The sequence below is a fragment of the Acanthaster planci genome, linkage group LG04 (assembly GCF_054643075.1).
Source record: "Acanthaster planci isolate LZ-2023a linkage group LG04, COTS_SCS, whole genome shotgun sequence".
NCBI classification, from domain to species: domain Eukaryota; kingdom Metazoa; phylum Echinodermata; class Asteroidea; order Valvatida; family Acanthasteridae; genus Acanthaster; species Acanthaster planci.
In genome coordinates this window covers 19,831,215-19,844,884 of record NC_141780.1, presented here as the reverse complement: position 1 = coordinate 19,844,884, position 13,670 = coordinate 19,831,215, and the positions used below count along the sequence as shown (strand labels likewise).

The following is a 13,670-nucleotide window of genomic DNA, read 5'->3' as shown; positions in this document are numbered from 1 at the left end:
ACATAATCAGCAACGCCACATTTACTTAAGAGAGCGTTTTCACAAAATGTAGCACTTACGTCCTGAGCGGACGGCAACGAAGTCAACGCCCGTCTCTTTGAAAGTGGACATTGAGCGATCCATAAATTTTCATTAAATACCCCGTTGCTGTCCTCGACAAGTCATAAATGGTCATATTAGACTTGACTAATCAACTGCAACGCCGCCTTAAGGTAAAGTATCTCGACTTAAAAACCCAAACCCGAACATTGACAATGAGAATGCAAGCATTTGACGGCTGTTTCGTGATTCATAGTTTGGTAGGTAATGCAGTGTGTGTGATGAGCAGCCGTGTGTCATGTTGAGAACATAAAATCTCTGTTTGGCACCCTCCGTTAGAACACAGGTAGAATACAGTCGCGTACTGGGGTAGATTTTGCAGGGGAACGGGAGGGGGGCTCTCGCTTTTTGGAGGGAGGTACTCTATTAGTCTTGATCACCGTTGAAACACTGATCAAGGCGGACTATAACCAAATTTTTTCTTTCTCTGATTTCAGGGGGGGGGCACAGGCCTCTCGAGCAGGGCAAAGACAGTACCGTCCCCTCATTACGCAAATGCTTGAATAGGTTTATCACTTATAAAAATGCACGGACATTTACAAACACTTCAAAGAGATAAACATGAGAAATACAATCAACACTTGGTGGCCCTAGTCATAGAGGGTCTAGTCTGACTTGATTCCTGTTGCACCCATCTTGGCCATTTCAGTACTGCCCGAATCATTATGGATTTGTGGTTCCAATAACTGTCAAGAAAAAAAGTAACAATAAAACCGAGCTATGATATCCGAGGATACAGAATTTTACTAAAACGATCTGCTAAAAGCACAAATATTATCAGCCTCCACTCTGCAAAAGGACGAAGGACTATCAACGTTCTACCATCGCTGCTGCGTTGTTTGGGGTTATCAGTCCTTTTCGTCTCTCTTTTGCTTTTTTTCAAATTACAGCCATAGCTAGAAGATATGACAGGGAGTTCTACTCCCACCAGAAGTCGCTGTGCGGTGGATGCTCAAAAGGTGTATAAAACATCTGCACCTAAAAGTTCGACGTCTAATCGAAGAGAAGCTTACAATCTTATACAAGCTCATTTCTTTAGGAAAATCGTAACCAAATGCATGCGCAAGTAACCTTACCAGAGAGTAGTGAAGATAAAACAGCCGTTTGGCACGAAGACAAATTAGCTATGTCCGTCCTTTCGTGAAGCGGTAGTTTCCTGTCTGCGGGGTATCACGATGACGGCAGGTGTCTTTAGAATCGCTTTGTCTCTGATTGCTTAATCGATGACTGTTGCATGTATATCCAATTAAAACACTCAATAAAAAAAAGATGTTTAAAGTTTTCCTGAAATCATACTTTTAGATGAAACAGCCGTATTCGTGACAGCGACACTTGTCGAAACCTACAAGAAAGTTGTTCATTTCAAAAGGGGATTTTCGTTTGAACGACAAATCGGGGATACGCGTCACAAAGAATCTCCCGTATCATTTACGGATTTATAGAATACTCTATCGAGCAAAAGCCGATGGGAAGGGTAGATCCGTGAAGGGGGGACAAAGCCTCCCCCGCCCCGCCCCCAGCACTGCCTCTCCGATAAGTGACTTACGGGCCCTTATCTCATTTGCTGCTGCCAGTGAAAAATAACGCTCATGACACTGATAACACGACATTGTGGCGGACCTGTCATCCCAGCGAGCTGAAAGAGATCAGCATTGTTTATGGGTACTAAGCTCAATTCTTCTGTCCCAACTTTGTGTTTGAAGTTTCAACACCGTTTGCTTTATTGTATCCATTGCGTCGAGCATTGAAAAAAGGATCTTGCTCTCTGCCTTGCATTGTCTGTCGGCCTAAAATGACGACGGAGTAAGGGACAGACGCTGAGCCCAAGCGGAGCTTAGTTTGAGGAAAAATCAGTAAATATAAGCCAATAATTGGCATCAACCATGTTTCTTGCAGGTTCTTCACAGCAAGACAAGTGCCAATTCGAGGGGGGGGGGGAGCGGGGACCATGCACCCATTTTTTGGGGGTATTAAGATACAAACGATTCTGACATTTTTTCTGTTCTTTCGCAAAGCTGTGAAAAGCACCAAAATGTAGCCTTCACTCTCAGAAAGGCTATAAAAGATTGCACAACAAAAAATCAAAATATTTGCCCCCCCCCAAAAAAATGAGCCATCCGCTCCAATGGATTCTCCCTTGCAATAAAGTAAAGATATTCCTCAATTTCACTGTTATTACTTCGGCGTACTTATTGGTCACACATGCTCATCTGCAAAATACGCTAATATTAGAGAAAGGGGGTTTGAATCATGCGAAACGACTTAAAGAGTTGATCGATCAGTCTTATATTTAAGAGTACTTATGCATATCAGCCATTTCTGAAGAAACATCTAGAATTATAGGCCCAAAATTTTGAAAATAAAACAAATTCTGTGCTTTTTCGCTGTAAACTACTTAGCCATCATGTGGTTGTATGGATGGCAGCAAGATGGAAATGCAGGCCGGAGGAAATAATTTCGATGACATGTCTGACATTACACTTATCCCTCCCGAAGAAAGTTATCAAATGATCTCGTCAGATAGTATCCTTTCTAGATTTTAAATTTCATCTAGCCCAAAGAAGTACTCACCACCTGCCTCCGTCCTCGTTATCTTTCTGAATTAACTGCCGTGCCCGAGCAATCACAGGTATTCTTCTGTTGGGGAACTGCTTCGTTATGGCTTTACAGCCTCCAAAGAATTTTCGTGTTTGGGTGAGATGACGTGTGTAATCCCTTTTATCGAATAGTAAATAGTCATTTTTGTACGCAGCTGAAAATAGGGAGGAAATGATAAAAGAGAATTTTTTTCTGATCTCAGTAGGTAGAGTAAAAACTTTACACTAGAAAATATTGTCCTGCAACTTTTTTTTGTATAGTTTGAATTTAAGACCAGTAACGGAAAGTGATACATGTATCACAGACATCAATTTAGATGATTGTTCACAAGACAAATTATGCGACAGAATTTCTGATTCCACTCCACATGAGGTCATTTACTGATGTTGTATCTGTCCTGCACACAAACCTCATATTAATTATCTTGTACTTTCTCAGTCCAGTAAAAATGTCACGGCGGGCGAATATATGTAATTAATATATCAACAACGTTATAGCTTCATTTCCGTTGGCGCGAAAGAAGACCCTATCGAGTTGGCGGTAATCGCACGTTGGGTCCATTGACATTTTAGCAAAGCAGGTGATATCGCCTTGTCACCGGGCAAGTGAAGCGGAGAAGCTATGAATTTATACCTTGTTTTTCTTGCTCTGTGTCGCAGCGCCGGTGGAAAACTTTCCGCTGCGCCGGCCAGGCAATCAGTGAGACAATGACGGCTCGGCCGGGGCTCGCGTCAAAACCACCTGCCCAGGCAGCGCAGGGAAATCATCAGCGACTCGACTCCCTCATCAAAGCCCATAAAATCCCCCTGCCTCTTACGCGTATGCTAGCCATGCATGGCGCAGCCAATGGCCCAGGCAAACCCCAATGACTTCCGCCGAATCGATTTCTACAAATCACTTTCCATACAGGGGGGGGGGATAGAGTCAAGCTCACCGATCTCCGAGACAGAGAAATGCAGGGAGTAAGCTCCGCGTAAAATGCGCCCAGCTCATTTTGTACGTCTCATCCGCCTTCCTGTTCGTCCGATCGTGCGCTGCTGACTTTTTTTTCCATCTCTTTTCGCCAACGATAACATTGGGGAGCTAGCCGAACCCACAGAGCAGGTGTTTTTCACCGTGTAACCTCAGGCATGGATGAGCCGGGGTAAAACCGGCCTGCGTCCGACTCGATACGCTACTTTCCCGCTCCTCGCTCTCGCACCTCCGTGTACCACCAGCGTATTGGCCGGGCCCAAGCAGCGTGGAGACACGGGCGTATAAACACAGCCAGCGCGTCGCCGGCCGTGACCGCGTCCTGATCGATAGGGCGATTCTGCAGGGAAAGGATTTCTGGCCGTCCAACTGCTCCCTTCGAGATCTGGCACGGTAAGGAAAATATATTATTTTTTCAGGGAATGTCTGGTATTGCAGTTGAAATTGATTTGCGATAAAAATTATATTTAATTGTTCCCACAGTACTGAAATAATCCGAAACTAGCTTTTTAAACCGAGAACTCAGCAATTTTTGGTCCGAACTTTACTCTTTTTACAAGGTACCGATAAGACAAATGTCAGAAATGGCCTAAATGGTATTAGTTCTCATCTACGATGGAGGGAAATGCCAGAAGGATGTTTGAATTAAAAACCCTCCATAACTCAACTGATTGCGTATCTTTAAAAATGCCCACATGATCCTCGAATTGACTCATACTAGCCGGTTTGGCATCATTCATAATTTAATTATTAGAGTTTATATACACGTATATCAGGCGTTTGGTAATGTAAACGAAATTTGCAGAAGAAAAATCGATTTTCTCCATTCCTTTGTTAAAAAGGCAAAAATAATGACAACATTTCAATTAAGTTATGTTAGTTCGTTCAATTTCGACAATATCGTCTGATGTTTCCATCGAGTGAAAAGAATCCAATTTATTTCCTTTTCAGAATTTATGCGCATCTTACCCAATTCCGTGCCGCAGTCAAGTCATGAACCTTGCAAAATCGTTTGTAATGATCATTAATTAACAATCAGTGACCTACAAGCTTGCTGTTTCTTGTTTGCTCAGGTTTGCAAAATCGCATGTGATCTTGGGACTAGAAAGGTCAAGTTCGCCAATAAAAATGCCGCACACGGGTAAGTTGAGTAGTCTTCCCTCTCAACAATTACAATGGCCGATATGCATTGTAAAATCACAATCACCTGTACCGACGTCTAATGATTTCCGTGTGTCTTTGAGCAAGGAATGGACTGAGTCTATATCAATGATTGATCGTAATTATCAAGAAACGGGTTTCTTGATAATTACGAGTGTACACATAATGGACAAAATGGTCGTGTCGGTTCTATTCGCAATGTGTTCAGTATCTTTGGATGGGATCTCGGTGTGGGACGGACAGCCATTTTGTAAATCCAGACTTACATCTCCACTTTGAATTTTATTTCATCACTAACATTTCTTTCCGAAACTCAGAATTCACTGATCACATCCCTCTCTTAGCATTTCAAAATTCATTTTAAAATTACTTTTGATGATAATATCGGATTTAATAATTACCGCTCATGGATCATTAGGGAGACATTCCCATAAGAACGTGCACAAAATGTTTCCAACTTTACTGTCCCATAATTCAATATTCCCTAGTCTGATCTGAACCAAACTTTGTTTTATGTTTTCAATTTAGACCCTAATCTATCATCTCTCAAAATTTGGCCTCCTTCTGGTAGTTTGAAAATAGGGAGACACTGAAATGTCTCCCTAAAAGCCAATGTCTCCCTAATGCTGAAAAATTGACCACAAAATGTCCCCCAAATGACCTATTTGTAAACATAACTGTGCCATGTAATGTTTCATGGATCAGACCTTTGTTACTTAGTACGCGACACTTGCAAAGCCTTAGCGTCCGACGTTCCCACGGTTAGCACTTGATCTTATGATCGGAACAGAATCGTGGAGGGACATGTTTTTCGTAGACGTTTTCGTTATGATTTCGCAGTTTCTCTAAATTGGTAACTGTGGAGGCGATTCGGACCTTAAGTTAGTTTAACCAAATTGCCAGGACGATAGATTGTAAAAGGAATTTTTTATCAAGAGTTTTTTTCACTTGAGAGGGGTCTGAAAGTCAACATAATGCTGCAAGTTCATTTTACACTTGTGACATGTAATACGCTATGCTCGATTAAAGCGATTTCAGGTTATAAGGAACAAAATACGCTGGACACTGAATCTTACAATCTGTGCTCAAATCTCAGAGGGTCCTGCTTCATTATTCATGGCTAAATCGCGCAATCTTGGTTAATAATTAAACTGCTTATTTTCCTGATATTTATGAATTGAAGTCATTCTGAACGATAGCAAATACAAATGGTGCAATTTAGCCCGTATACTTGTACGCTGTTTTTATCCAAGTTAGTAAATTCTTATGATTATAATTTAATAACTAAAAGGTAGTGTATAGAAACGTATAGAAAAGCTACATGTTAACATGTGTATTTTCAAATCATTTAAATCATCTGCTGTAGAAATTGCAAATGTCGTAAAGCAAAATAATCAGTAACTACGTGTCTTTGGCCCCATGGTGTAACGGTTAGCACTCGAGACTCTGAATCTCGCGATCCGAGTTCGAATCTCGGTGGGACCTTATTTTTTTAGTGACATTTTGTTATACCCCGATAAAAGTTTAGCATTTTGAAATAAGGTAATTTGTTAACAGAGGTTAATGTTTCCAAACTGTTTATTTTAAAATACTCCTTGACATTTCGATTCAAAGAGAGGTTTAAACAAGTCAATCCTTTAAAACCTTGTGGCTTTCCTTGATTTTAATTATGTTAACGTGATTTTTTGTAGAATCCATTGAGCTGTTTGAATCGAATGTTTCAAATCCGAACCACGCTTTGGTAGGTAAGTCCTGTGGTGTCATGGTTGGCACTCGAGACTTTGAATCTCGCGATCCGATTCAGAATCTCAGTGGGACCTCTTCCCCTCCTCATAAGTAACGTACAATTTACAAAAATTTGGTCATTATTTTAATGTTACACCCAAATCCTTGTAATCTATAACGTGTGGTATTTTTCAGAAAATTCTTTTATTTCTACCCTATTTATTCCTTTAGTAATTAACACCTGTATGACAAGACACTATACAATAGGTTTAGAAACATGTTTCATGTAGTGGTTATATTCAATATTAAAAATCTGATTTCAGAATATCAAGTCGCCCAACTTGTTGAGAAAGTTTGATGTTGGTTATAAATTATAAGATGGGATTCCAGTATGACACAACGATAAAACAGGCTACGTTTAAATAAGATTCGAGATTAATCTCCTTATTTGATTGTAACGCAAATACTTCATTTCACATTTCTGAAGTTAAAAACTTCATTTTACATCGGAGGGAATGAGTTTTCGCCCACGTGGAATGAATCATTCATTCCATGTGAGCGAAAACTCACTCCCTCCGACTGAAACTAGGAACAACACTAATTTGGGTGAAATTTACGCATTCAACTGGACCGAAATTTCACCGGAATTTCCACCAGGTATACACGAGGTTCCATTTTCACACTAAATTTAAATGATTTTCAAACTAAATAGTATGGTCCCTAGGTTTGCTCTTTGAAGATAAAGAGAAAAATTATTATAAGGGCCAAAGAATAACAGCACAAACGCCACAGGACTGGGCGTAACGGTCCCATGGTGTAATGGTTAGCACTCGAGACTTTGAATCTCGCGATCCGAGTTCGAATCTCGGTGGGACCTTCTTTTCTTAGAAACAGTTAAATTCCAATCAAAATGTTTTGTTCATGTTCATGCCAATAGAAGAGGAAACTTCAAAATTCTTTGAGGTAATTACTTTTTGTGACGTTTTTAATATCTTAAATTAACGTTGTAGACTATGAACGTTAAAAGTGGGTAACACTACTGGCACTTTGTCAATACGTACAATTATTTATTATCTCAAAGGTTTCAATATTTTGGTTTGTTTTTGTTTTTCTTTTTTCCTCTCTTTTTTCCACCACTGTGAATACAACACCATTGTATAACCACACTCGAGACTCTGAATCTCACGATCCAAGTTTCAAAACTCGACGGGACCTTAACCTAACTCATTTTGACTTTAACGAATAAAATTAACGCAAAGTACAGAAGTTGTCGACGGTACGAGTTTGAAACAATTTCGGACTTATCTAGATGATGCGAATGAGCTCATCTCGTGATTTTGATGGGGCGTGCATGGCCAACTTATTCACTGAGACCTAATCCCTTTTGAAACTACATGTAGTGGGATATCTGTCTCGAAAAAAAAGAAAAATAGACAGCTGGCAGGGAAGAGACAATGAAATCGCTGATTTGAGAATGATTTAGGTCGATCGGCATGCATGGTAAACGATCATCACACAGGTTGCCCTTCAGCAAATATTCACATTTTCCTGGTCTTCCCTTTGATTAAGCACCACCATAACGGCGTGTAAATGTTTGTCATAAAAGGTGGCCTGAAACGATAGCAGAGATTTTTTCTCTCCCCCTCCCCCCAGGTCAAGCTGGCGTGAATCAACTCGGCGGTGTCTTCGTCAACGGCCGCCCGCTGCCGGATTGCGTGCGAGCTCGCATCATCCAGCTAGCGCAGCTCGGCGTGCGGCCCTGCGACATCTCTCGTCAGCTCCTCGTCTCGCATGGCTGTGTCTCTAAGATCTTGACTAGATTCTTCGAGACTGGGTCCATCCGGCCGGGCAACATCGGGGGGAGCAAGCCCAAGGTAAGTTTGATCTCTACTGCCCTGGGCGATTATGGAAAGGACCAATGCAGATCTTAGAATCAGACGAGGTGATGTAGCTCATCAAGACTGAATAACTCCAAACTGGTTAAGTGAAACACCATTCATTATGCATTGGGCACGAAACCGTAATTCACGATAAATTGAGGCTTTGATAACGTTGGACCTGCCGAGATCCGCCTCCGGATCGGAGTGCCGATCATTGGGACAGTCACACTTTACCAAGTATGACGATGACAATGACACTGTGGCCAAACGCAAAGACGAAGGCTAGGCAAGAATGGAGCGCCAGAAGCGACAATGAAAAAAATGGATCAGTCTTTGAAACTGATCGTTAGTAGGCGGGGTCTTCTACAGTACACGATTCGAGCGAAGGCAAGACACTCTCAAGGAAAATATTTATTTGATAAATATCTTTCTGCTGAAGAAAGGCTGACAAAATTATTTTGAAATAAAAACACACTGACTGCACAATGACTCCTTTTTGTTATGATCTGTGCTCGAAGATTACATTACTTTTGCGGATCGATATGGCATGCTCCTTATTCGTAATATGGAACTGATTGAACCCTCCGCTGCACAGGGCCGATTGTTTCCTGTTAATGCTCAAAGGGCGTCATACGTTGATCATGTAAATTCACTGCACACAGCCTATTTTTTTCACGCTTATTGCACCAAGGGGATCTTTTTGAGATCACTTCCGTTATAACCACAAAATTTGACACCCCCAACACTATGAAACTACTCAGACGGCTGTCTACAGCTCAGAGACACGTAAGAGAGACCGACCATTGACATAAGACAGGCCCAGGCTTTCCCAGGCACTTTCTTTTTCAATAATTCCTAATCAGCACGTGGCTTAGATATTTACTAATTTTGGGTCGATTTATTATTTGATAGGATAGTTGACAAAATAGACGACAAACATGTCGTTGCTTGCCGTGGATGCAACGCCCAAAACGCATAAACAATGCCCGTTGAGACCGCAATGGAGTTTTTCACCTTATACCTGCTTTAGCCACTGATCAGAGTTTTTTGTTTGAATTTATTAATTTACAGTCTAGATGCTTGTTTCTCCGTTTCAAATTTGTCTGTATCGGGTTGTTTATATTGTGAAAAGACGAATAAATAAGATGAAGTCGAATCACACAGTATAATTTTAAGGCTTTTTTTTCTATGTCGTTTTATGATGCTGAATCCCCAAATTCTCTTTTCCAAACGGACTCTAACACAGGTAGCCACGCCTCTTGTAGTCAAGAAGATCATGGGTTACAAACACGACAACCCATCCATCTTTGCCTGGGAGATTCGCGATCGGCTACTACAGGAGCGAGTTTGCGACGAGAACACCATACCGAGCGTCAGCTCCATCAACCGCATACTACGAAATAGCGCCCCCAATGGCGTGGGAGGGGTAAGTGGGAACTTTTCCTTTCATTCTCGCGGTCGGGATGACATCACTGAGTCTCGATTCTTCCCTCTGATTGGTCAGTAGGTCATACTCAAAACTCAAAGGGGAAAAAACAGTGTTGTGATTTATTTGAAAATCTGAATTGTTTACTAAACTCTTAACCTTTCAATCAAATATGCCCTAAATTTCACTGTTTATGCTCTGTGAATATCTCCCAAACTCTTCTAAAAAAGGTTTGAGTTATTTTTTTCATGATGCAGCAAAAAATGAGGAAACATGCAAATCCCTGTACAGACTGAATGGAGGATTGACCCTTTGTCCAGCCGCGAGTGCAATAAATGGAACAATCTCCGACTGCGAGAATTCCCAGTCTTTCTCTCTGCGGACCATATAAGTAAATTTAACACGCTGGTTCTGGTCAAATCCCGGAAAGTCTAATCACAGTTTTGCATACACGACAGAGGGAATGAATACCGACAAAGACATTTAAATGCGTTAATATTTGACACAGTAATTTAGCAGCTCATCACTACTTGAAAGGACCAGTGACATTGACATAATCCGCATGGAGCAGAAGCACCCCCTAAATGTTGAAAAGAACCGTGTTGGTCGGGAGTGTTAATTTCGTTGGTAGCATGCGACCGTGACGCTTGCATTTCCTAATCGTTCAGAGACTCGGTGAAGTTCAGTTCCGACCAAAGGAGCCTCCGTTACTACTTGGTCTTTAAATAGGTTTCTATAATCTTTAATGAAGTTTCTTGAATGAAATATGGGAGCTTAAAGAGGGCAGGGCATTTGTAATGCTGGGAAATGAGTAGGCCTAGATCTCAGTGGCGTAGCCACGGGGGGGCACGTGCCCCCCACAAATTCCCAGTGCCCCCTGGTGCCCCCCCCACTGAAAAAAACGGATGAATGGATATTGAACAAGACTAACAAAAACTTGCCCCCAAAAAACCACACCACCAAAAGCTGGTACCCCATAAGATGCTCGTGCCCCCTTTGTGTGCCCCCCAGGAGTAAATATCCTAGCTATTCTCTGCTAGGTCTACAACTAATTTTGCTCTAGGCCCTACATCATATACCTTAAAAATTCAAACACATCTCGTCTCTTCTCTCGAACAGACCTAATTGCTCTGCTAGCTAGTCGTGTCACCATCCACACTTTTAACTACTTCAAATCATTTAGATATTAGTGGGAATATCCCTTCATTATAGTTACGAAGAAATACCTCTCTTTCAACGAGCAGGAAATGACGACAAATCTACCCGCCCCAGTTGCGCGGCTACCAGCTCCCGTACCGCAAAGGCCCTCCCCTCAGATTGCAGGGCAGTTAGCCTTCAAAGCGCCCTCTGCGGCCAAACCAAGCCACTCCATCGATCAGATCCTTCAGGGAAACGAGGGAAGAAAGAGGAAACTGAGCTGTGATTCGGAGGAAGACGACGAAAATCAGACGAGTGAAAAAAGTGAGGGGATAACCTGTCGATCAGCAATCGATATATAAATCAATTAATTGAAGGATAATTAAATGGATCAGTCGATTCATTATACAACTTGCGATCAGTCGCCGACCAATAACGACTTTAACACATTGAATTCTTTTATAGCTGTACAGGATTACATGCATTTGCTCAGAATCTTTATTACATACATTTAATTTGAATTCTTTGAAAACTTAAAAGAATTTTAAACAGAGGAATTATCTTTATAAAGAAAATGAAGTTTCATGCAATTTGGAATGTTTTAGTATTGTTCGATAACTTAAACATGCATATTTTGTGTATGTTATTATGGCAATATCGTGAAAATAGAATACTATCCTTTCAAGGTCATCTACTTTTCTTATTATTCTGGCATGTGTTTTACTTTCATCTTAGAAAAAGTACAATTCATATATATCATTATAAAATCCTTTTATTTATTTTTTTACGCCCTCTAGTCAGCAAAACTGAAGCAAGTGCTCCAACATCGCCAGCACGTATCGTCTCTCCTCCAGTCTCGTCAACTCTGAAAACACCGCCACCCACTCCTGGCGGCTGTCCAACCTCGTCGGACATTGTGCTCTTGCCGACTGCGCCGCTCCAGCAGAACACACCCGCCGAAGTTGGCGGGGCCATCTGCCCCTTTCCCTCCGCTAAGGTGTGTCTGACCGGACTGCCCAAACTGCCCGTGGTCACTTCCTCAACTCTGCCGGCCGCGTCATCGATCATTCCCGGCGGAGCGGCAGTGGCCCAGGCCCTGGCCGCAATCGGCGGCTTTTCCTTTGCCGGGTTGTCGGGTGGGATGTTGCCGCTCAGGGCTTCGGGACCCGTCAGCACCGCTCCCGTCTCATACCCAGCTTTGGCAATGGCACTGCAGAGTGGCTGGGCTTACAGATCCATGAAAGCGCAGACCAAGTAATTACAATATTTGGTTCTCTAGGTAAAAATGTACAAGTAAGTATTTTCAAGGTCAAAATGACAATTTTAAACCGACTTGTGTAAAATGTGTAAAATGTTTTTAAAGCTTTACACGTGTGCATTATAATCAGTGCAATTTTTCAGGGTTTTAATTTTTATTCTGTTGTTACAATATTTTGCACATTGTAAAAGATGTCAAGAGTTGACATCTATCTTTTACAACTCGATTCAAGTTAAAAGTCTGGCCACAAATATTGAAGTTATCAACACTGACAACAGTTCATCCGCCTGACATGACTTGGCACTGCGTGTGGCTTGTTGCCAGACTTGAACTCATCCATTATCAATACAGATGCTCAGATTGTCTCAAACCACTTAATTGGAAGTGGTGTAAGCTGTAGATGTCTGGATCACATTGACTGCCAAAATATGAATGTTGACTTGGTTCGTTGAAAGGCTAGAAAACGGTGACAATGGACAGCCAAAGATTGGTGTTAAAAAGATGCGAGTAAAAATATCAACACTTAAACAAACGTACATGGAAACTATTCTAATTTTTGTCTAAAATGTTGAATTTTTACATTAGGATGTAACTGTATTGAGATTTGTTTTTTTCAATTCAGCACAGAAATTTTCACTGTGGGAAATTTTGACTTTGCCTACTCCGAACCAAGACATTTCTCAAAGTAAACTTGGCGCTTGAAAAGAGCTTTAACATTGTTTCAAACAATACGAACCCTGCAGTACACTGCGTGAAATAAGTATTTATATCTGCTTTGTCGAAGTGTCTCTATATGATGAACAGTTGTGAAACTATTGTGCATCTAAATACACTAAGCCAGTGAACTTCACAACTCTGGAATAAAAGGTCTTTCTTTAAATTTGTGCCCGGACTGCGCCAATTTAGGGGAGACTTAGCTACTTACACCGAGTACCTTTTACGAAAGAAAATCCACTGAAAAAAAATGCATGCAAAAATGATGGGAAATTCAAAGTCCCTGCCCAAAGTCACGGACTGCCAAGCAGAAACCATACAGTCGGAAAGAGACAAAACTATGTGAGAAATAATTTACCTTGCACCTACAAATTGCGTACATTTGCATTGACAACTTGTTTTCACCTTTTTGTAGTTAAGCAGAATTGTTTTGCTAAGGCAACTCCGTGAAATTGACCACCTACTGTTTCCAACAGTAAAAAATCCTGTATTGAACAGGCTGAGCTCGGATGCAAACCATACTCAAGAAGCTGAATTAATGACGAAGGCATAATTGAGCCCTGTGTTCAGTAAAAGTTACCAGCTCTGGTTACTATGTACAGTAGCAAGCACAATGCTTCCATTACCGGGGCTTTCTCTGTATGTAAAATGATCTTGTGCTTTCTAAGCAACAATCGATGAACAAGCTTAACATGGGAAA

General features: G+C 41.3%; 1 protein-coding gene and 2 non-coding genes across 3 annotated transcripts; all 3 read left to right on the top strand.

The window, feature by feature from the left end:
• The first annotated feature begins 3,528 nt into the window (after positions 1-3,528).
• On the top strand, positions 3,529-13,616 carry LOC110986462 (uncharacterized). The gene is made up of 6 exons (XM_087135184.1): positions 3,529-4,062; positions 4,743-4,810; positions 8,209-8,429; positions 9,682-9,861; positions 11,106-11,322; positions 11,796-13,616. The coding sequence occupies exons 2-6, from the start codon at positions 4,798-4,800 to the stop codon at positions 12,254-12,256; spliced, it is 1,092 nt and encodes a 363-aa protein (XP_086991310.1). The 5' UTR covers positions 3,529-4,062; positions 4,743-4,797; the 3' UTR covers positions 12,257-13,616.
• On the top strand, positions 6,244-6,315 carry Trnaq-cug (transfer RNA glutamine (anticodon CUG)). The gene has a single exon. It is a non-coding gene; the product is annotated as a tRNA-Gln (tRNA).
• On the top strand, positions 7,361-7,432 carry Trnaq-uug (transfer RNA glutamine (anticodon UUG)). The gene has a single exon. It is a non-coding gene; the product is annotated as a tRNA-Gln (tRNA).
• Positions 13,617-13,670: the final 54 nt, after the last annotated feature.

Coding starts and splice junctions, on each gene's coding strand:
- LOC110986462 (XM_087135184.1), top strand. Junction 8,430..9,681: donor TCGGGGGGAGCAAGCCCAAG/GTAAGTTTGATC, acceptor ACTCTAACACAG/GTAGCCACGCCTCTTGTAGT. Junction 11,323..11,795: donor AAATCAGACGAGTGAAAAAA/GTGAGGGGATAA, acceptor TACGCCCTCTAG/TCAGCAAAACTGAAGCAAGT.